The sequence below is a fragment of the Fundulus heteroclitus genome, chromosome 4 (genome assembly GCF_011125445.2).
Source record: "Fundulus heteroclitus isolate FHET01 chromosome 4, MU-UCD_Fhet_4.1, whole genome shotgun sequence".
NCBI classification, from domain to species: Eukaryota; Metazoa; Chordata; class Actinopteri; order Cyprinodontiformes; family Fundulidae; genus Fundulus; species Fundulus heteroclitus.
Genome location: NC_046364.1, coordinates 6,685,667 through 6,711,041, shown reverse-complemented (window position 1 = coordinate 6,711,041; position 25,375 = coordinate 6,685,667). Strand labels below are relative to the sequence as shown.

At 38.4% G+C, this 25,375-nt stretch overlaps 1 protein-coding gene across 1 annotated transcript in view; it reads right to left on the bottom strand.

Annotated features, from left to right (window-relative positions):
- The window catches only part of LOC105931903 (protein kinase C-binding protein NELL1), a 269,740-nt gene that overhangs the window by 71,546 nt on the left and 172,819 nt on the right, over nt 1–25,375 (bottom strand). Inside the window, exon 13 of the mRNA XM_036135703.1 lies at nt 5,014–5,136. Within this exon, the coding sequence (XP_035991596.1) occupies nt 5,014–5,136 (123 nt within the window). The remainder of the gene's footprint in view (nt 1–5,013; nt 5,137–25,375) is intronic.

Here is a 25,375-nt window from a genome sequence, read left to right as displayed (position 1 = left end):
TCCACAGTACGCAGTCAAGTTCTCCAGAGTCCTGCTAATGACCGGATTATTTGACTGAGGTGTGTTGAAGCACAGACACAGATAAAACTTTCAGGACGTCGGCCTTCGAGGACCACTAGATGATTCCTGTGTGACTGCTGACCTGTGCAGGGTGTGCCCCGCCTCTCGCCCAGTCATCACCGCCAATAGACACCAGCCAAAGCCCGACATCCTTCTGCTCAAATATGGATGGATAATTTCATTCTAAGAACTCTCCTGGCGAGTTTTCTTTTCCCCATTTTGGCATGCATGTGTCTGCATGTGCATTTGTTTCTTTATTCTGCATGAACGTGGCGTACATACAGAAACTTACCTGAAGCGAAGCCACAAAATGACTTTGATCTCTTTCTAGACCTGCTTTCTGCCTGCTTCCCATCCTAATATCTGTTTTGCATTCAATTACAGCAGGTGACACAATAGTCTCCCGCTGATAATTTGATGCTGCCATGTTTTTATTTTTAATCTGCCTTACTCTCTTCCTTTGGCCGTCCTTGTCTTCAGTCAAACCCGTGACAAGCTCACTTGCTGGAGCGTGTTATAGGTTCTCATTAACCACTTGACTGATATGCCTCTTTATGTCCCAACACTTACACGGTAGCTTTTAACCTGTAACAGTTTCAAAATAGCAGCAGACCGATAAGACAATGGGGACATTTTGGGTGTGACAGTTGTAAACACACAAAGTTATTAGTGATTCAGAAAAGGGGGGGATACAAAAAAAGTAAACTGTCTAACTTAAAGTTAGCTCTAGAGAAAAAGAGTATAATATCAGACTAAATATTGACCAAAGGAAAAACAAAGTTATTTGGTAGTGGAAAAAAAAATTCAGCCTATTTACCCATTTGAAGTAGACTTTGTTAACCCTGATTGGTTCAACCGGCAACAAAGTGATCAGAGAAAAAGATTCTGTAGATATTTGAAAACTGTTTTATAAAGTAGTGGTAATTTAAATTATTTATTTATTTTTTACATATTTTGAGGTCATAAATGGAGTTGTTAACTATATAAAATATGAGTTACAAAATATGAGAAACATGAGTCATCAACAATTAACTGAATAAGAATATTTTATCGGAATATAATAGTGGAATCAGTGTCTCTATTTTCACTAATACTCTACGTCCTATTTTTGCCTATCCATCTAGATAGAGACTCCGGCACATAGAGGGGATGAGCACCGAGTTACAGCTTTTCAGACTGACAGACCACTATCTCGAGCTTCTGCTACCCCATCATGACTTTTCATGCAGATGATCTGCGTTCCAGATGCTGCACAAGGCTTAATTACGCAGAAACTGTGGTAAAATTTAGAAATTTATCCATGAATGGATTTGTACATTTAAGATTTAGAAAAAAACGTCTGGTAAGGCAAATAAGATAAATGACAATGTCTGTTGATTGTCATATAAGTGATGAGGCTTAATGAGATCATGCTTAAGCAGGTCTGAAACACAAAGCCTCATTAGGCTTAATGATACCCTCATGACTTGGAGAGCTGCCAAGCGTATGCACCGAGTCATGAAACTTTCATGAAAGAAATTCATGCAAGCTGATGGGATGTCTTTATTTACTGATCAAACAATAGAAATGAGTAGGCAGGGTGTTTTAATGTAATAATATGCAACGCTTGAAAGCCAAGAAATTCAGAAATAATTTATCATTCAAATGTGTTCTGGTGCAAAAAAAAAACCAACAACCATGTTGTCGTTTGATGATTGTAAAGTCGATTAATAAATAAACACGATAAGAATTTCAAAACAAAAGCATTAGTTTAGAACGTATAATAGAGTAAGAGAGATTAATATATTTTCTCATGGAATATTTAATATGCTATTCCATGTTGTGGATAAAATGACATAAAACCACAACATTGACATCCATATAATCTGAGATGAAGAACAGTTTGAAAGACTTATTTTAGTTGCCAGTCATGTGGGTAGATAATGAAGCAGCTTTTAAAACGCACAAAAAAAAAAAAACTTCTCAAACTACTACTGCTACTACTTGATCTTAGCAGACAATAGCAAATTACACAAACCAGGAAACGGCCAATATTAGATGGCAAAGGGTATTCAGGCCACATAATTCTCAGTCTTAAATATAATTATAACAGTAATAGGAACTATGGACTTCTCTTCATATTCCAATGTAAGCATGTAAAAGACTGCCTCGCTCGCTCGTCATCGGACACAAATCAAATTAAACTTCTTCGTGTTTGTATTTTGCGGTGTAAATTGTGAGTCAGACTCAGATTTATAAGCTCATACATGAAATGAATAAAGTGAGAACACACACAGGTAGGTTATCAGAGTTTAGTCTGTGAATCCACCTGGATGCTCTCTGTTTCACAGACGTTTCCGGTTGTGGAGGTTTGACCGATCTGAGAGTCTCTTTCTTTCTCTGGCTTCAGGCTGAGCCACTGATGTACCCTCAGGATTCTGTTGTGGATATTGTGTGTAACTTTATTGCAATTTAATTCAAATTATGTTCTTATTTTATTTCCATAACCTTTGTTATGATGGTTGTGTTGTTGTAATTGCAACTGCAATTTTTATTTTATTTTTTTTGAAGATTGGGGGTGCATCCACCCGGTTGGGACACAGAAGTGGGTGCGCGGCTAAAAAAGTTTGGGAACCCCTGGTCTAGGGCATAGACATCAATAGTAGACCATTGAATGGTAAGTTCTCTACATGTGGGCATTTTTAACCTTGTTAACGTTCTATATCTTCTAATTCACTTTGACGGACTGTATCTGGCCTCTTGCTCAAAGACTGTTTGAAATAGACACCAGCAACCCTGCATCCATGAGCGGCTATAGACAATGGATAGATGTTTTAATTCATAATCTGTATGTCTAATATTATTGTTTTCACAACCACACACCAATAAATATTTTCAGGCAAACATGCTCACAAGCTTCAAAATACAAACAGACGAGTTTCTAAAAAAATAATCTCTCTGGGTTTAAAGGTGAGAAAATTTATTTAGTTCCCGTCTTTCTGTACAAAAGAATGGATGAGTCTTTTAAAAAAAGGAACTGGTTCCCCATTTGACCCCAGGGCTGCTCTGATGTGTACATGTACGATCATATATGTATTCATATAGTTTTCCTCTATGTTTTACTTAGAGGAAAGTTATGTGTCCCATTGTTTAAAAGGTAAATGAAAGAGTGAGACATCTCATTTTGCAGCTCTGATGATGGACTCCAGTGCATTCCTGTTTTTTGTACCCTACACATGCATCAATTGTCCAAATGGGGTAACTGTCTGTTAAATATACAGTTACATGTACCTATGACCGAGCTTGGTGGAGCATGAATGTGTGTTCGATATACAGTAGAAGAGAAAAACCCACACATAGCTTAACAATGCCCAAAGACATGCAAGGCCTAGATAACTATCCATACATCTGTATGCACATGTATCACTCCAAATCTTCACAAGGCCAATGAGGAGAAGCTGTTTGCAAAGACATTTCTTTGCAAGGCTCCAATAAAAATCCATCTTTCTGTTGTCTACAGCTGCTCTTCCATGCAGACTTCTTAAACCACAGCGTTCTCTCTGTCTGTTCAGACCTTATACTGCCCACTCATCTTTGAACACCTGAAACTTTCCACTCTAATCACTGTAATATTTTTAAACACCTGCAATCACACTTTGAAATTGAGTGGACTTTTGCTGTTGCTCTTGTTGTATTCATCATTTTATTTTTGCTGTTTTATCTTGTGTTTTTAGTGTTGTTGTTGAGTAAAGTATGAAAAAAAAAAAACTGTGACGAGATGTCAGGATGTAGTCCACTCTTTCTTTACACAAAAACAAACTGAAAATCTTCCACATTTGATTTTAGTAAACTAAAATGCATATTACAGGGTTGCTTCCTGAAGGATACACATACTTTATGTGACAGGATTTGATGTTCAGTGTGTATGACGTCTTTGTGTTGGGACTCACAGAAAAACTGCTGTTGGATTACATTTAAACTAACCAATCATCTTCCAAAACAATTAGAAACCCCATCTGAGTCAGGTCATTAAAATGTGTTTGATATTTGAGAACATCAAATCGAGGTCAGTTAAACAAAATACTGTCTTAAAAAAAAAACGATTTAATACTGTTTTTCTCTTCTTAAATAAAGAAGTGGTATTGACAGATAAAAAAAGCTCTTTTAAACATCTTGTTAAAATAATTCACACTAAATTTGACCTAATTCAAAATTGAGAGAGTTCTTTTTTGTTCGTTTCACTACACAGATGTGCAGTGAGAGCCTTCCCAAACTTCTACAGGCGTATTTTAGTTGCCTGAATTGCATCAATTACATACATTTTTCACAGTCCTTTTAGCTGCAAGTAGTAAACCATTTATACTGAAAAGTATTCTCTATTTTTAGAAATAGATTTTCTATGTTTAAAACCCATTCGCTTCCACGGATTGATCCTCCAGGCAGCTGAGGTAGTGAAGACTATAGTTGTCTCTTGGTCTTTCAAATTGCGTGATGTACGCAGCATGTATAGGGAATGTGCTAAACAAAATGTTGCACATATATATGTATATGCACCACTGCAGCATGAATAAACATGAGGCAGGAATGAAATGTGCTAATGACAAGAAAGTAACACATAGTAGTGTAAATTAAATGTTTGAATACACAAAGTTGGATCAAGTGTCAATCTTGGACGGACGGCACCCACCACGGAAAACCGGTTCTTAATTCTAACCAAGGAGGTTCCAACCAGGCACGGTGCGGGGGTAACAGGTCAACAGGGACAACAATGTTGGACAGGGTGTGTGAGAAACAGATTGAAACTGGTCAAGAATCAATTTTCATCATCTCTGCTGCAGCTGCTGCCTGGTTAGGTGATTTAAAGATGGAAGGAATCATGTCGGTATCAAGTGCACAATGAGCCCCGGTCAGACGCGAGGAAGGATTTAGGGTCTTTCTTTGTGTCCAGAGGGCTGTTCCAGGGCAGGCTCTTACCTCTGCAGATGGTGCCATTCCCCACATAGCCTGGCTTGCAGGTGCACAGGTGTCCTCTGATGGTGTTGGTGCAGATGGCGTTCTCGTCACACAAGCTTTGGCCACTGGCACACTCGTCATGCTCTGTGGGAGAGAGAAAAAGCGAGTCTACCATCATAACGCTGAGGGACATGTGATTTTTTTGTCTTGGAAGTAAATATGGTAAAGTCATTTTTTCAAGAGGCAAAAGAAAGTCTGCTCAAAGAAGAAATTGAGAAACTGTATATGGATAGAAAAAAAATTCCTTAGTTAGCTAAATATGACTGAGTCTGATAATTTTATTGTGTTTACAGCTTTGTCTTTGAACAACTACACTTTCTGTCAACTTTTATGCTTGCTGTGCTCACAGTGGATTAGGAGTGTGTGCTGATTCATGACGATGAGTGGTCTTTAAATAACCTCAATTAACAGTAGATGCATGAAAAACAACAGCTGATGTTTAGCAGGTGTGCAAAGCGACTGCTTGGAGTCAATTAGGTTTTTGTTTTTTTACTCATAAACCACAAGGCTTTGCACAGGGATACAAAATATGTCAACATGGCAGCACAACAAAAAAAGTAAAATTCATAACTATATTGATTCAACAAAACTTTTATATTTTTGTTTTCTTACATCATACAACTGATGATTTTATTTTTTACACTGAAATGAAATCTTTGCAAAAACCTTTGCAAAACGTTTGTAGGAGATAAAATAATACGAATTATAATAGAATATAAACAATAAAATCAACAAACTAACAAAACCATTTCATTATTCACATAAGCCCATTTGTCCATATTTTTAAACAATTCACACACCACCCCTGTTTTTTTTTTCAACCCACTGTAACCTTTCTGTTGTTTAGGATTTAGTCTATTTTACTTAATGTTAGTCCCTTTTCTTCAACCATTTTCTCAGTTTATGAATACCTTTAACCAAACTGAATTAATTTGAGATTTGATGCATTTTTTTCTTAATAATGTCCTTATGCAATATGTTCATCAATTTAACTGCCTGTCTGCTTTTCAATAAATTCTCAATTTCATTTTCATTTGTTTTCACATTTTCACATATATATCTTGAACATTTTTATTTGATTTCATCTTTAAATTGTTTTTTATGTTTAGTATAATATATTATGATACAGTGCTACCAATAGATACAAATCACATACATTAAAACAAGCTAAATTTGCATCTCCTGCCAAGTATTCATTATTTAAAAAATGGGACGTTATTACATCAATTCAATTATACTGTTGTTTTACGGCTCTCCTCAATCACACTTGGACTTTTGACTGAGGGAACTCATTTTCTGAGATTGCAGTAAATAGTATCAGAAGTTAGAGCCTTCATGGTTGTTGACAGAAAATGGGACTGTTGCCAGACTAAAAACCCAACAACAGCAAATTTCTTCCCCTTTAACTCCCCTTATAAATAATAAACGATTTTATACTAGAAAAAAGTGCAAAGGAAAGCAAAATGAAAATGTATCCAGAGAGATATTGTAAAAAAAGAAATTGACTTAATAATAATATGGTGATGTCATGCAGTCTCAGGGTCAGTGTTTCATATTCTGCCGAGCACTCTGAACTGCCCCCTTGGCTTTTACATGTCTGCCATTAGCCAGAGGCCAGAAGGAAAACCAGGAGCGCATAATGAAGCAGGCTGTGCTTCAACAATTACACACTTTGGGCATAACAGCAGCTTCTTGTCACCACACCTTTATCTGTATAAATGTTTTAAACCCCATGGCTATGTCCCATGATTATTCCCTTTAGGAATCCATGTCCAACAACGCAACACATTTGGGTGTGAGTTGTTGGTATGAATCCCGGGATAAAAGTAAAAGACAAATTAAAAGAATGTGAGGATGCTTGTTAAAGCTGGTAAAGATTGTTATCCAAAGTGAAAGAGAGTCTTACACTGACATAACCTGAAAGGCCGGTCAGGGTGGAAGAAGCCATCACTCCAAGATAAACATGAAAAGCCAAATTTCACACAGGGACAACAATTTTTATTTTTGGAAACATAACCTATAATCTGATGAAATTAAAGTGTTTTGACCAAATGACCAGAGCTAGAAAGTTGCAGACTAAAGGCACCTGAGGTCTCTCACAATACCAACCTTCTGGATGTAGGGGAATGTCTAATTAATCACATTTTCACAATATCTGGGTTCAACTTGTTATAGATTATCTTTTTTTTTGTTTTTGTTGTTTAAACTGATGAACGGTTTTCAAAATCTACTTAACTGCGAATGCCTTTGGTTTTTTTGGCCACATCATCTAAGACACATACCATGTAAATTAAAGTTTCCCCGAACCCGTTTAAATGTTAGAATCTGAAACATTTGTTTTCTCCACTTTTCAGCGCTGAGTTCTCTGTATGGATTAGAAAAACTGAGGCTCTTTGCAATTATGTTGTTTTTCTTTTCACTGTGACTTTCCCTTCCAATGATTATGAGAAGAAGAGACGCAAGATTAAAAGATTATTGAGTGTCATTCATTTTGCAATCAAGCCCTTGCTCAGTCTTGTGTTATAAATCCAGTACACTTATTCCCTGCACAAGACCAGCTTTTACCCCTCAAAAATCACTTCCTACAGAAACTGTGAGATGCTTTTATGCAGCTTGAACCAAGATAATGAAAATAAAGTTGTTGATGCATGAATCATCTAAAGTAATTGAACAAATATTTGAAGTGTTCAAAGTTTAATATCTATTTAAACATTGCAAATATACAGATAGCTCAACATTTCATCTCCCAAATCTGCATTACTGAATAAATGTTATTCAGCATATCTAAACATATATCTAAAAACTTACTATGTTGAATGACATTGACAATCAATGGCACACACAAAGACGTTGTGGCTTACTGATCTGGACATTTTTAACATTTATTGTATTTATATTTACCATAAATCCCAACTGTGTGTTGCGTGGAATCTACCCACAGCCTTTAGGACATAAAAAATTTGGGATTACGCTGTAGAGGAACCATTATGGCAGATTATCATAGCTCTCATGGCATACCAGAGGGCATACCCAGGTCTCCAGGGTCTCTGTAGATGGACTTACCCCCTGGCAGGCCCAAGCAGAGGCAAAAACAAAGGAAGCAAAGGCAAGGTTTAGTTATTGAGCTAGCAGGACGTACGACTCACGATTGGGACAAGGGCATTAACTCCTGTTGGAGCAGAGGAGGGGGTATCTACACCAACAACAGCTGGTGCACCAATGCCACAACTGTAGATGGTCGTTGATCCATGGATTTGGAATATCCAATGTTTAAATGGAGACCTGTTGACTTGCCCTGCCAATTCACTATAGTCATGTTAACTGCCATATACATACCACTGGATGCCAAAGCTAATGTAGCCATGGAAGAGTTGCAGAAAGCAGAACACTCATTCTCATGCTGTGCACCCTATAGCTGGAGATTTCAACCATGCAGCTCTGAGGACAGTCCTCCCCAGATTTGAGCAGCATATTAAATGTGCAACAAGGGCTTTGAACACACTGGGCAAAGTCTAAAAGGCTGCAGAGTAATCCCTTTACCACATCTGGATGCTCCAATCACATGTCCATGCTCTTTATTCTCACGTACATCCCCATCAGGAGAAGAGACCTCCCACCCATAAAGACTGTGAAAATAATGGCCGACGGGTGCATTGCATTAGATGCAGGACCGTTTTCAGAACACAGTTTGGACTGTGTTTTAGCATCAAGACGTGGAGGAGCACACTGTGTCACTGCTATCCTACATCCACGTCTGTGTTGACACTGTGAACAAATGTCTCCAGGTTTATTCCCTTTTGTATTTTATTTATTTATTTATTTATTTATTCATTTATTTATTTATTGTGCCCTGTCTGGCAATGTAGCCATAAGAACAGTTTTTACGTTTACAAGTGGAGCCTTACTGCTTTTGTCGTAGTGCTCCGCTTGATTTGCATATGCAATAAGCTTTATTAGAATTCATACTGGGAATATTTCTTGTTAAATGGATGCTGAAACAAGAAGGTAGAAGAGAGAATAAAAGGAGAGAAACAGATAAGACAAAATGTCGAGTTGAAAAAATGAAATGAAAACGTGAAAAAGACACAGAGGATCCTAAATTGTTGGTTGTTTGTACATTACATGTACAAACAATCAACGTCTTGATACCATCACTGAAGAATGTACACTATTATTTAATATGAAATGTATAAAGTTACAGCTGAAGATAATAACAGGGGTTTTCTGTATAGAAGTGAATCTGTAAGTACCTGAATCTAAGCATCCGTCTCCAGGTTTATTCCAACCAGAAACTGGATGACAAAACAAAGTTCCGGTTCAGCTGAGGCAAAGCAACACTGCTTTCAGATGTGGTGATAAAGCAATTTATATGGCAGCAAAAGCCGGCCTGACAAGGCTGTCGTCAACATTACCACTTTGATTAAACTAATTTCTAGATGGTGACAAGGCAACAGGGATGAAGTCTCCAAGCTGGAGGGGCGGGGTGGCCAAAATAACTTGGACATTAACACATCTAAGAACAAAGATGTGATCGTTGCCTTTAGCATGAAGTCTGGCCTGCAGCAGATCACCATCAGTGTGGAAGCACATGGTCCATGGATGCAGTCCTCCAATGGAGCTGCTGAGAAGAAGGCCCAGCAAAGTCTCCACTTTCTGAGGATCCTGAAAAGGCTCCACCTGATGCAAGAGCTGCTGACCGTCTTTTACTGCTGCTCCACTCACAGAGTGCTGATTTACTGCATGTCTGTCTGATTCACACATAAAAGCTCTACAGAGGGTCATCGTCACAGCCCAGGAGATCATCGGCCACCCTCCTACGTCCCTGAAGGACCTCTTCAGACCTTGCTGCCCGAAGAGGTCGTGCAGCATTGTGAGGGACTGTGCACACCGAGGACACCAGGTGTTTGAGCTGCTGGCCTCAGGTTACAGTCACAGAGTGCCGAGGTCACACAGTAATAGACTGAGTGATAGTTTAGACAATATTGCTATGACTCTAATACTGGGAGACACATCGCTTCTTCAGAATGGCCCATGTGCATTACACAAGATTTATGGCTGCACTATTCATGCACAGTATTTTATTCTGTACATCATTTTTCTCAAAGCACCTTACATGGGTCAGGAGTCAATTCCGTTGTAGGTCGGTACAGTGAAAATATGTCATCAAATGTTATATTACTGTAAAACCTACTTCTATCTACCTGTGTCAGACTGTTTTAGCATAATACGGTACATCATGGAATAACCAGATAAAGCCTTTTAGGAGCTGACCTCAGGCTGCGGTTAAAGGATGGTTCTCACGGCAGGATTCAAAAATAGTCGTCCATTTTCCTCAAAGCGAGAGAGACGACACGCTAACGATAAAAAATCATGGATAAAACAGGTTTGCTCGTACAGCGTGTGGTGTCCGATCACATGACGAGCACCACCCACCACACACGAACGGATTTAAATTAGGATCATTCAGATGTCAGACTGGAAATCAGAGTGAATAAACATGAACGACAAGGAAGAACAATGGTGATCGTTTGTGGACTAATTTTAACAGAGAAAAAAAAACATAACGAAAAGAAAAGGCGGTGGTTAAAGGAGTGGAGCCCAAACTGTCTCTACGTTTGCTGCACTATGATGTGGAGGTGAGATGTGTTTTTTTTTTTTCCCTTGGGGTTTCCCTACCCTTCTCCTGATTGGTTACACGTCACATTCAACAGGGTGCATGTTCGTTTGTCCTCGTGGGACACCATACACGCTAGGACATAGGTCATAGTGGTCAGGGCATTCTACTTTGTGGATCCAATCACTCTTAAACCACCCCACACGGCAGGAATATCTGTTACGATTATCTTAAGAGAAGAAGAAGACCAGGTAAAGAAATCGAGCTAAAATCCTGCAGTGTGAACGGCTTTAGTGTTAAAGGACTGGAGGCAAAAGTAAAAGATTTCAAAACATAGCCTCTACACAAGCAAAAACAATACTGACATATTTACATTAAAAAACAGAAGTTGATTGATTTTTAGCAACATGTTTATTGACTGCAGTAAATCCACCGTCAATTAGAACCAAACATGACTCTGTGTTTATAATTAATTCCTAAAAGAGAACTGCTTGACAAAGATTCACAACATAGGTTAATAGTTGATGTATCTTCTGTGATATAATAGTAAAATCTGCGTAAAAGTGCCAACAAGGACGCAGCCTACAGCTGTATGCACTCAAGATACACACACACACACACACACACACACACACACACACACACACACACACACATACACACACTCCTCATCAATGTATGAAAGCTTGGTGGGAGTCATGACTAATACAGTCTGCTTAATTAATGAGTAGTGCTCATGAAGCCCTGCAGCGACGGGAAAAATTATTCTGCCTTCTTCATCCCATGGATTTCCACCATATGTTGAACTAAAAAGTAGAGGTACGAAGTGGAGTTTACGAGAGGGGCAGGCGAAAGCAGGTTTAATTTGTGGCATAACATGGTTGAATGTTCAGTGCATTAATGTTGAGAGTTGATGAAGAGGGCAGTAGCACAAAACACTGATGGAGAAATATGCTTATAAATGCTGTTTAATGTCTGCTGAGTAAGTTAAAGTTATCTAGTTTTTGTACACCAACAGCAGGACAGAATGAATTAATGAAAATGTTTGTTTTCATATTACTCCTACAGACTTCTATGTACTTTACAGGGAATTTATATGATAGACACGTTCCATGTAGGTATTGCTCAACACGAAACGAAAAAGGACCACAGTTTTCCAAATTTGGAACAGACAACAATCTGGAAAGTGTGGCATGCTTTTTCATACCCACACAGTGCAACCAAGTGACTACAAGGCCTTAGGGATTGGTTGGTAAACAGTTGTGAACTAGCCATATAATGAAGACTAAGTACCGCAGGTTAGCAGACATGTAAGAAAAACAACAAACGAGTGGCAGAAGGTCCTCTGCTGAGATGACTCCAAAATGCAACTTTTTGGTCTGGCGTTTGAAAACCAGAGTTGATTTTTATTTATTTTTTAAATCAAAGCATATCTTTAAGTTAGAACGGGCCGGTCAATTTCCAAGCTCTGGCCATCCACAATATTATTTCTTGATCTTCTTATTTGCTTTATCCATTAGACCTTTTATTACATGATCACAGGAATAAGGAAAAAAAAATCAGAATAAGCTGAATCAGCAAGTTGCATCACACAACAAGGAATTGGACTTTGGTTCCTCCCTGCTCTCAATGAAGAAGTTTTAAGTAAAATATACAAAAAAGGCAACTAGAAATATTTGACATTTTTGGAGACAGTGTTTTTGGTATGCTGATCCAAAATGTACTTTCAAATTGTGCAATTTCTGTCAACCTGAGCCCAATCTATGTGCAAAACAAAACAAAAAAGAAGTCAATGGAAAGAAAGGTCGTATTTACACAGTCATGCATAAGAAGGAGTGAGACACTTTAGCCCAGCTGCCTGGTGCAATCCACAAGTACGCTTTGCAGCCAAAGATACAGTCAGCAACTTTCAGTTGTGCCTTTGTGAAAATAACCCTTCCAGTCCATGGTGAGGCAAAACTGGCTTAACTTAAAGGAACTCAGTGTTTTCGCTGTTTTCTGGACGTTTGTTCCAGATAAGTAAAGCGTAGGAGCTGAATGCTGCTTCTCCATGTTTGGTTCTGGTTTTGGGTATGCATAATTTACCAGAACCAGAAGATCTGAATGGTCTGGAGGGTTGATACAGGAACAACAGGTAATGTACGCAGACACAATAAAACTGGTTTTGGAATGGATAAAGTAGGCTGATAATAAGCTTCTAGCATGACTTTCCCAAGGCTCAATCCCAATCAGAAAACATATGGACTATCTCTAAAAGGTATGGTATGCGCAGTTGTAGGATCATTTTTCATAATTGCCTATCTTAGTTTGGGTTCATATAGGGCCTCCCGGCTTAAAGTAGGTTTATAAACAGGAATTAAGATATTATGCAGGAAGCAGGAAAAGGGGAGCTGTTCTTGAGTCGTATATGTTTTGGGTAGAGACCTAGCGGTCAAGTTCGTAGAACATAACTCAGTGAAGCATGAAACATGTAGGGAAGCATGTGCTTACAAGATAGAGCAGTGAAGGTCAGAAGGTCAGCATGTTCTCATGGGCCAACAGTATGTGCATGGGGGCAGGGGTGCCGCCAGGAGTTTTAGGCCCCATGACAAAACATCTCAATCAGCCCAAAAGCTCATATCAATATCTACAGTGAGTCCAAGAAGTATTTGATCCCTTGCTGATTTTCTTCATTTGCCCACTAATAAAGATGTGATCATTCTGCACGTTTAATGGTAGATGTATTCTAACATGGAGAGACATATTATCACAAAGAAAATCCTGAAAAAAAAATCTAAGGAATATATATTAATTAATTTGTATTTCATTGAGGGAAATAAGTATTTGATCCCTCTAGCCAAGCACAGTCAATACTTAGTGGCAAAGCCTCTGTTAGCAAGTACAGCAGTGAGACGTTTGTTGTAGTTAACCACAAGTTTAGCACACACACCAGGGGGAATTTTGGCCCACTCTTCTTTGCAGATCCTCTCTAAATCAGGAAGGTTGGTGGGCTGTCACTTGGCAACTCTGACCTTCAGCTCCCTCCATAGATTCTCAATCGGATTGAGGTCCGGAGACTGGCTGGGCCACTCCATGACCTTCATGTGATGTTTCATGAGCCAATCCTTTGTTGCCTTTGCTGTGTGTTTCGGGTCGTTATCATGTTGGAAGACCCGAGGGGAGGAGGTTGTCCCTCAGGATTGTACGGTACATGGCTCCATCCATCTTCCCAGTGATGCGGTGAAGTAGCCCTGTACCCTTGGCAGAGAAACACCCACAAAACATTATGCCTCCACCTCCATGCTTGACGGTGGGCACAGTGTTCTTGGGGTCATAGGCAGCATTTTTCTTCCTCCACACATGGCGGGTAGAGTTGAGGCCAAAAGTGCAATTTTGTCTCGTCTGACCACAGCAGAACCTTCTCCCAATACTGGTTCATCTTTCAGATGATCATCGGCATACTTAAGGCGCACCTCCACATGTGCCCTTCTTGAGCAGGGATACCTTTCGGGCACGACGGAGTAGTTCCATTGTGCGCAAAAGTGTTGCCAATGCCAATTGTTTCCTTGCACACTGTGGTCCACAGGCGCCTTCAGGATCATGTTACCAACTCCTGACGAGTGGTTGCAGGATATTTCTGACCGTTTCTCTCAGGAGCATTGTCACCCCACGAGGGAAATCTTCTTTGGAGCAACCAGGCCGAGGTCTGTTGATGGTTCATGTTATTACTCTTTAAATTTTCTAACATTGCACAAATAGTTGTTACTTTCACATCCAACACCTTGCTAATCTTTTTGTAGCCCATTCCAGCTTTGTGGAAGTCAACAATCCTGACTCTGATGTCCTGAGACAGCTCGAAATGTTTATTTGGCTTCATTTAGGAAAAGTGCACCTGAAATGATTATTGTGTATTCTAAAGTGAAGTCTAAAAACGATTTGAACACATTTATACAGCCATTTCCATGCGTTGCTCTGGGATAAATAAAGAACTATGTTCTAACACATTTCCTGACTTGCTTAAAAACCGTGCTGTGGTAGCTGTCTATCATGCCTGCAGGAGGACTAAAAAAATTAATTATCACTCTCACAGAATAATTTATGGGGTATATCAACCATCAGCGGTTGGGAAGATCTAGTAAACTGTCCAAGTGAGTGTTTTTCACCCACAATATAATAACTCACCCCAATAATAAATGATAATGTCAGTGAAAAATGATTACATTGTCAGTGGTCACCTTAGCGATTCTCTGGGAGATAACAGCCGCCTAATGTGAGCACGCTGGCTGTGTCCGTCAGATTTTTTTCTAATTAGTGATGATTATGGAGTGATGCAGAGTCAAGTCTGGACATGTTGAGTTGACCCCAGAAGTGCTGAGCTAATGACGCATAATAACAGATCATCATAACTGTGGATAGCGGCCATCGGACGCAGTGAAGCTTGCGCACCGTGGAAGCCTTGGAGAACATAAAACGGTAGAAGGATTGGCAGGTTTACTGCTTTTATTTTCTGGTTTAAAACATAATGGAAATTAATGGATGCTGGTGGAAAACAGAGCTAGATATCTGACCGTGGTTCATCCAGTCACTGTTCTCTCAACGATCTCTATTTTTTATTACATATTATATGGAGTTAATAACATGCAATGGCTGAACACAAAATATTTGTTTCCTTACTCACACGGAAATAAGTGCCTGATTTCTTCACTTTGGTCCTTTTTGTTTTTCTACTATTTTCACAAATTTCTGATCTGAACATTTTGCTATCCTAAACCTCAAGTTGTTTTGTTTGCATCCTACCAATAATTATGCATCAATTGTCTACTCTTAGTGTTATGAAATGTAAATATAATCATTGCAAAAGGTTTTGTTCCCTGAATATGCTTAAGCATGTTTGTAATAAGAGACTATAAAAGAAAAAGATTAGCTTAAGTGGACATTTGTTGGGAATTAGCGTTTAGCGCACTATAATCTAGGAAACTGATGTAAATTGAATTGAAATAAAAAGCACAATTTAGTGTGCAAAAAAAGGGTAAAGCAATCACATGATTGTCATCCAGGTCTCACAGGCATAATCCAAGACAGCAGGGAATCTTGTAAGTCTTTTGAGAAACGTTTTTTTTTTTTTTATATCACATAATAACTGGGTCTATCTGCTGCTAGCGGGTGCATTGCAAACTGTTTCTTATTGTTTCAGTTTACAATAATACAATCAAAATTTGTTTGGGCAAATTCAATTAATACCAGTTTTGTTTTCTTCATGCAGCCTAATTAAAACATAAATGTAACCTGAATTGGTTAACAAGGTAAGACAAAAATAGAATCCTGGAAAATCAACACAATAAGACTGTTAAATTACAATACGGAAAGGCAAAAGCAATCCACAGGCATCTGATATCACTGGTAAAAAGATTTACAAATGAAGAAAAACAGATAAATACCATAAAACAAAAGTTAAAAATAAAACCATTCTGACATTTTTTCTCATGACAGAAAGCTCAGAATAGTCCTGCTTAAAGATTATTTTGAAGAGAAACACAATGGCCAGTCATTTAAAATCACAGGTTTTAATCATAAAAGACCAGTGAGATAAAAACCCATTACAGCGGTTTAAAAATTCATTGAAAAGCTGTCTGGTGTCCTGTTTGTTTCTTTAAATATGTCATGAAATAAGGTTAACTTTCAACTATATCAGGTTATCAAAAGAAAAGTCATAAATGTTGTAATTTTTCAGGTAATGATAATGTTAATTAAGACGTGTATAATTGTGTTTCAGAGACCTGAACAAAGAAATTTAGGTTCATTTGCTGCCACATATAGATCAAATTACCAAAGCAATTATTACAGGAAAGCATAATGAATAAATTCTATGTATAGATTTGTCCTTTCTAATTTTTTTTAAAAATGGTGTGCATTTCACTTACTTTACAGTGTATATCGGGGGATCTTTGAGTTAAACCAACACTTCATGATTCCATCTCCCCATGTGTAATAAATTCCTAAAACCTGTCCTCATCTCTCAAGCTTTCAACATCGCCTCATTCAATAATGTCAAGCTGAACACTTCAGTAACGTGAAATTTAATGACCTGTGACAAGCTCATAAAAAAGAACAGAGCACGGCAGAAATTACAAGGTTCAATCCCTTTCTCCCACCCCAACCTCATCTCCCTTTTTGTCCTACATAAAGTCGTCGTGTTCACTATTCCCAGCCTTGCTGCTCACCTCAACGCGGGGTGAACCAGCAGAGATCTGTCCTGTGCCACAGGGCAAAATATATTGAATGCTTGTCATAGCATTCAGCTCAGAGGACATAGGTTCCTATTAAATTAGTTGGGGGACATTTCTAAATTCCCAGCTGTAATATACCTGGGGCTTAAGAGAATGTTTTCTCTTGACCCATCGGTCAATTAATATCACTTTTTCTATGCACCACTGCATGAAGCATTCACGTGTGTTGTTAAAAAAACAAAATATAAGAAGTACACAAAATACCGTGACTGCATACAGAAAATGAAATGCAATACTCACATAAATTGGTCAGACTGCAGTCCCTTTGTGATAAATGTACAGTTTTATTGTATTTATCGTTTTATTTCCTTTAGGATTTTACTACCCGTCCACCAAACACTTTGATGTCCACTGATGTATGTACGATGTATGCAAGTCCGCATGCAACTTGCTTTAAAGGTATATAGCCATGTTATATGCTTAAAATAAGACCAAGAACTGTTTGATCATGACAAAATAAGGTGATATACACCAAGCCTCCATCCTGATAATGTCTTCATGGTCCTCTTTGTGTATAAATATATTCCCAGAACTGGGCGGGATAAGCAGATATAAACATGCTTAATTAATAAATCATAATTAAATAATGACGGACCGAGCCTGACCCTCTGCAATGCCTCGCAGTAAAGCGGCAGCTCAGCGTGATTGAAGACCAACCGTTATTAATTAAATAAACCGATCTACAGCAGATTTAAGAGCCTCACATCAGAACATTTACTCACGTCAGTCAACTCTGCGTCACATCTGAGCCTCGGCAGCTTTAGCGTCCGCTTCAGTGAACACCAACGTTCAGAATGTATTCCCAGCGACATTCCAGTCTTTTCCCTCTTGGAATCATATTTATATTTTTTCTATGTTTTTTTTCCACTGGATCTTGGACCTTTCCTTATTGTTTCGCTGGGAGATGCTAATAGCCGTTAGCTACTTCCTTGATCTGGCCCCTGTTGCGCATGCACAGTACGTACTTCCATTAAAATGTAAATAAACACCAAAGGCTTTATTTATTAACAATGTGAGCAAAAACTTAAAACACCAAAATACAAACTAATACTCCAACAGGATGTGATAATCTTTCATAAAAACTTTGTATGCAACCAGAGTGAGCTACAAATGTATAAATAAAAAAAGAGGCAAATAAGGTGGCTTTGCACTTTTAAGGCAAATTGCTTCGAAAAACTAGACTTCTCTCATTCAGGTAGATGTTGTAATTTCTGATCCAGTTCTGCACAGAATTTTGACTTTTTCCCACTAGTTTCTCCAAACTTCTGTTTAAACAAAATCTGTGTCATGTAATGCGGCTTTCAAGTCATGTCCCTCAGACTATTTACTTCTAAAGTATGTTTCTCACAAGAACAATAGAGCAAAATAAAAAAAGTCACTTTAAGTTAATTCTACTAATGTGGTGATTGGAAGGCAAGCTAAAGTGCTGTTTTATAATCAGATATCAACTGCAGTAAAATGGTCTCATTTATTTGCCTCTGACAAAAAGAAAAACGTAACTTCTATAGTTATTTATGAGTCGTATTCTGGGTTTAGCAGTTCACTACGCTCTCTTCCTAGGATCTCTTTCAGCCCTGTTTTAATACCATTAAGCACATAGTGTAAAATAACTCCTTATAACCTTGTCTTCTTGAACACATTTATCAAAACTTAACACCACTTTATGATATAATGAGTCAGGAAAATGGGACGACTGACAAGAGAAAAGAAATCTGCATTACCACCGAGCATGTTGGAATTGACATGACGCACTAATGGCCTCGCACTTAAAGCACAAGCGGCTCCCATTATGATACTAATATATCCACTTTACATTGTGAAAGACTTTGGTTTGCCTCAGTTCATATCCTATCAATAGATCGTTGCCAAACAAGCATTTTAAAATGTATTTAACATCCACTGACATATACAGTTCGATGCAGTAAAAACGCAAAGGCAGCACCTTATATTAATGGAAGCATGTTCCTTTAATGTACTTTGTCAGCAAACATCCATCCCATAGATACCCAAAGAGCTCTATTATTATTATTATTCCCCAAGACTCATTCCGTGGTTAGCCAAGGGAAGAGGCGAGGGGACAACGGTTACAGAGGAGTAGCTTCAAGTGAGGACAAACATCAGTCTAGATGGATGCTCAGTTTTCTGATGAGCTGAAAGAAAGAAAAAAATCCCCACATCAACCCTTTAAGGGGAGGCTAAATATAAACACCCACATCTCAGAGGCAATTACAAATAGATGAAAGAGAGGACCAAGACAAACTTATCTGAATTCTTTCCCTCCCCTTGCAAAACTGCGTTTGATGGGATTATTAAATTGGCTGCTGCCAAGTCTGTTTAACAGCATGGTCTCCATTTTTGAGCACTTAACGTATACAGAGAGGGCTGCCAGACTTTTCACACCAAAGACACACGATGATTAGATAAACATTTGAAACTGACCCTGATTAAATTTCCATAAAACATTTACCGTATTTTGGGAGAAGAGATGCAGTCATTTCTAGTTCTGAAAAGTTATGCGTGAAATAAACCGCAGCTCCTTTAAAATATTCTTCCAACAGAACCCATAAATATTAACAATATAACAACATGTGAAGATATGGAAATGTTCTGGATGTTCCAGGTTTTAGGATAATGTTAATCTAACCACAAGTTTACAAAATCGTACTGCAGATTTTGATATAAGAACCTTTCTGAGTAAAGAAGGATGAAGCCATGTCAAAATAACATAAAATAAACTGACATAACTGTTTATAGAACCACATTTAGCAGGAATACAAATAAAGGATCACCCCAGTTTGAATCCCACTTTAGCTGTGATGTGGATAGCCTCACATGCCTCAACAATCCTTTGGTATAGATTCATTTCTGCCTCAAAAACAGCCCCAAGTCCCACGGCTGCAAAACAAGCTCAAATCATCACCCCTCCACCTCCATGTTTGACAGTTGCTGCAAAACTGTTAGAAACCTTCCTAAGATGAACAGGCAACTGGAGCAGCTTCTCTAATGTTACTGCTAATCTTTTTTTTCCCTTCTTACCATTATGTTAACGCACACATTTAGAAGAGAAAATTGCCAAAACTACTTTAAAAAAAAGGGTTACATGTGTTGATCAGTAATGTTATCGACTGGTTGCTGCTTACCCTCTTAAATAATACTCAAGTGCAAAGGGTTCACTCTGTTTCAGTGTTATTTTTTCTTTTATAAATAAAGAAATTGTTGATGAGGTTATTTTTGTTCATTTAAAGTTTTTTTTACAATCTGATGAGGATCAGATCATTTAAAGGCATACTATGCAACATTTTTCAGTTAATTAATGTGTTCCATACCGTTTTGGATGATTAAATGAGTCATTTCAGGTGGAACAAAGGTTTTCTCGGCTGCCCTGGTGGTCTGTAGGGGAAATACCGTACTTGCAATTGCAAGAGCCCTCGGCCCGCACACACAGGCTCAGAAGTCTCGTGCAAGACCGCGAGAGTCGGTCTTGCTTTACGGCGAGAACACCATGTGTTTTTGCCCTGCCATTCACTATATGCACGCGCGAAAGCAACAAAGAACCGCGTGTTAACGTCAAATAAACATGCAAGCATATTGATTTTTTATTTATTTATTATTATTATTATTTATTTATTTTTTTTTAAATGTTGGCGAGGCGGCAGCGTGAGTTTGGCGAGGCGGCCACATCGCCAAGATAGCGCTGCGGGAAACCCTGATGTTCATACCTTCACTGTGTTAGTCATTGTTTGTACTGCCGTTTTTTCCACTTTTCGTTGCGTTCGCCTGTCTGCTAAGCTCAAAACAACCGCGCCTGGCTAGACGGAGAAACCAGAACAGCTGAGCATCTTTACGACAAGGCACTTTTACTTTCGCCCTCTGGGGGGAGCCTCGCTGGAAAATCAACCCCGGTTGCATAGTACACCTTTAAATCAAGTCATAATTAGTTAAACCTTGGATCAGAAAGATGCTGTGAATTTTTGAACCATGTATGGACCTAAACTAAAACTTCTACACGGGGTAAAATGGGCATTTGCAGAACAAACTAAGGCAATCACAGGGTAGCCTGCAACACAAATAAAAATTTAAAGTATGTACGCTCATCTTTCTCAGCAAACACAATTTCAAACAATGTTTATTGCAAAGTTATTTCAAATTCCAGACAATATTGAAAACGAACATTTAAAGAACAATTGTATGGATTAAAATAGTAAAGTTTGGAACCAGATTTTGTTATCTAGCGACCACCAAACAACATGATATTTGGATTTATCTTCAGTTTCCTCTAACGTTATGGACATATAAGCAGTGAAATCAGTAAATGCATTCAAATCATCAACCATAAACTGCATAGTTCTTGTTTAATCTGGCTGCTGTGACACATTAAATGAGCAATACTTATTTGTGTAGTAAACTATTTAACACAAATGTCTCCAGAGAGCAGGATGTGAGGGATATTAAAATCACATATTTATAAACATGAACCTCTTCGGTTTGAATATCTAAAAATTAGAAACGAAAGCTGGTGTCTCCTGAGTTCTTTGACTAATTATTATTGCTGTCAATCTATGTTGCTTGAAAAGAGCAGACCTGATCCGCTCTTATTTAAAAACAGCAGTAAGCAGACATAAAGGGGATTTTAATGAAACCTTCTTTTCAGAGTAAATCATTAAGAGATTAATCATAAGCACAGTTTTAAAAGGCTCTCCAATCCTATGAATTTGGCCTTATTTTGGAAGAAAATCCTACGGCATCTATGACTGAATATATAAACAGAAAATTACCTGGATCTACAGCATTTAGCTTGCTGTGTCTTGTTGCTGCTAGCCACGTTTTTGCCTGACGATAAAACAAGACTATTTAAACTCCTAATGCAGTTTCAGTGCAAGGAAAGATGATAACATTACCAGACGATAAACTAAGCAACAAAACGGTTTGTAAAGGTATTAAATTCCATGTAACCCACAACAGAAAATGGCTCTGCTTTCCCCCCCTCTCTGAATTATTTATTAGGCTTTAGGAAGCTGAAGTCAGGTTGTGTTTGATTACAATTACTATGTTTATGATCATCTAAATCCACACAGACATTTTAAAATCCCGGACAGATTAGAATTGCATTGGGGGGGGGGTTATGCTGGTTACCATACAAAATGGAACTTACACGCTATAAGGCTTTAAATTGAACCTGTGTTATTTGCATTCACGTCTACATCATGCTGTAAATTGCCAGGTTTCGTTCTCATCCATCATGTAGTGGAAGATGAATAAGAATGTGAGGAATAAGAAGCCAGTTTTGTGCTCTGTGCACCGTAAGTGGTTCATCAAGCCTGGGGAAAATATGAAGGAAAAAACAACACACAGTCCTAACAACATTGCTTGACTGACAGGTAACCATATTTAATTTGGAACGGCAAAACTTCTGAGGCGATGGGAAAAAAAAATAATGTGCATCATGCACAGATAATCACCCCCACAACAAGTGCAGAAATTCACACCGCTACATCAGATGCTTGGTGCACGTAGGCTGCAGAAAACCCATTCCAGGAGCACTGGAGGCCATATTTAAGTTTTAAAAGCCTGGGATAAGGAACTTCACTCTTTCCGCCACCTCTCTTTGTTTCCCTGGAGCAACCTGGTCACTTCCACAGAAGAGGAATAAAGTGGAACCACAGTTACTACAACCTCTGGTTTTACACGACTTTGTCTGCTTAAAGGAGGTGGAGGAATGAGAAAGGGACGAATCAAATTAAAAGTTTCGAAGGACTAAGAAGATGCATGTTGTAAAAGCAGTGCAGCGGCTCTCGGCACTCTGGGAAAGACGTGCTGGAAGCAAAGTTTCGGGGTGAAGGAACTTAAATGATGTGTTGGTGTTTTGTGGAGACAGATTCACAGGCCTAGAGCAAAACGACAGGAACAAACACACAATGACCGTCTGCAACATAAAGACATTGTTTTCCTACAGTCGTTTTGTTTAAGCTTAACTGCTAATCATGTATTCTTACAACTGCTGAGACTCATAGGGCCCGTTCATGTACCACGGCCCGTCTCATTCATCGGTTCGATGATTTGGCCACAAGGGAGGAGACAATGAATCAAAGGAAAAAACAGTTAAACATATATTTATTACAATTTGGAATTCCAAAGTGGGAGACAACTTACAAGTTTTTATCACCGACGCGGATATCCTAATCTTATCACGAAAATGCTTTCTGTAAATTGTAAAAATGTGTCTCAGCGCTTACACTCGAAACAAGCTGTTTTACCCAGAGGCGGCGCCAGAGGGGGCTGGACTAACCCCCCCCCCCTTCGTGCAGCCTCTGAGCCTGGCTCAAACATGTGCTTCCTGACACTTGACCGTTAGATGTAATCTATTACCCTAGCTTGGTTCCTGGGACTTAACTGAAATACCATTGAGACCCTGAGAAAGGTTTTTCTTAAACCACTTTCTCTTGCACAAGGCTCTCATAAATTCCCCGTTCTGTGCCGTGGCTGGCACACGCTTGCTGAAGTCTGAATCCACCTCTGTGCTCTGCAGACATTCTCATCTTTAGGTTACTGGGTTAAAGGTTGATTTCTGTATAACTTTAAAATTTCACTTCATGTATCTGACAACGTTTGGTTGCTCTCTTAATCCACACGAACATTTTAAAATCCCGGACAGATTAGAATTGGATTGAAGACCACTCAGGTCTTCTGGCTCCAGCCAACTCTGCATACCTAGAACACGAACCAAACACGGAGAAGCAGCATTTAGTTCCTATGCTCCACTTATCTGGAACAAACTTCCAGAAAACTGTAAAAGTGCGGAAAGCCTGAGTTCCTTTAAATCGAGATTAAAAACACATTTGTTTAAAATTGCCTTTGAATGTTCAAGTTAAACTGTTTTTAAATGTTCTTTTTTGTTTCTACATTCTATCCCTACTTGCTTTTATTCCTATATTTTGATCATGTAAAGCACTTTGCATTGTCTCTGTACTGAATTGTGCTATATAAATAAATTTGCCTTGCCTTGCCTAAATGAGCCATTAATGAAAAGATTTGATGAGGCTGATCTAAATAATTAAACAGTTTCTTATCTTGTGATTGTAGATGTATTTCATCATGGCAACCATGTTATTTAAAAAAATAAATCACTGGTATATAAATATAATATCACAATGTGATATTTCAGAAAAATAAGTTGGAAAACATTTAATAGAATTTTTCTTCCTGTATCGTTCAGTTAAAGCAACTGTAAAAAGTAACGTTTTTAAATTACCATAGTATAAATTTTGACTTGGGTCAAAATAGCTCTCCAATAGTGTTCTGTAAACCAGTGCCAACATTACATCACCAAACCCTTAGCATACTTAAAGAAACAATAGGGATTAAGGCAAAAAAAAAAAGCTAATTACAGAAGCTGATGGGCAATTCTGTGAAATATGAGGAAGCGACTATGAAGATCGGAAACCCCTGAGGGTGACACACAGGGAGAAGCAGAAGGAGAGAGAGGGAGGACAGCAAGTGGATTTATCTCTCTTCACAGATGCAAAGAGTCTTCCTTGGTCTCCCAGTCAGCAGCGAGGGCAGTTTACCAGCTGCGGAATGGATTGATTGGCGATGGATCCATGTCCCCGTGTAGCTGCCAACTCCGAGCTGATTAAAGAACACTTCTCTGGAGAGACACGGAGCGGCAACCAAGTGCATTTTATTTACTCTTGAGAAAGTGTTCCCCTCTATATCCTTTTTCGGGGAAAATTGTGGCCAGCTTTCCCAGAACAGAGGTTACTTTGCTTTTTTAAAAAAAAGCTTAACGTCCACTGAGATACATTTAGGCACAAAACTCGCAATTTTTTTTGTTACTATGGCCAAATTTGTCAAGAAATTCTGAATAACACGGCTATGTTCCTCTAAAGCTACAATTTACTGCTGCATTTGTGTTTGCAACAGTTTTTTTAGGCAGTAAAAAAAATACTGGTCTTTGAATTGTGCATTAAAAAAAGGTAGAAATGAGAACATTAGAAACAATTCTTCAATATAACTATTAAGAGAAAGAAATTTTTGTTTTAGATCCCATAAAAGTAAATATTAGCTAGAGATAAGCTGTCAAATATCTCCAAAATGTAATAAATGAGGCAGCTAATCAGAAATAAACTAAAAAATAAAACAAAAACGCCCCAGAAGCTTGTGTACTTGACCCCCTTCTGTTCTCTATTCTCCTGACTGAGCGGCCAGGAGAAGCTTACAAATGAGACTGTATCAATTATACTTAATTGCAAAGGTGAGGCAAAGGGATACTCTCACTAGGGTACACAAGAATAATTGTTTTGTCAAACATGCTGTAAAAAACTATTTACTTGGGCACAATTTAAACACATTTGAATAAACAGGGGGAAATAATGCTACTTTGTCGAGCGTGCTTAATGTTAATTGTGACCAACTATAATAAAAAGTAGACAAATTTACGTTTCCC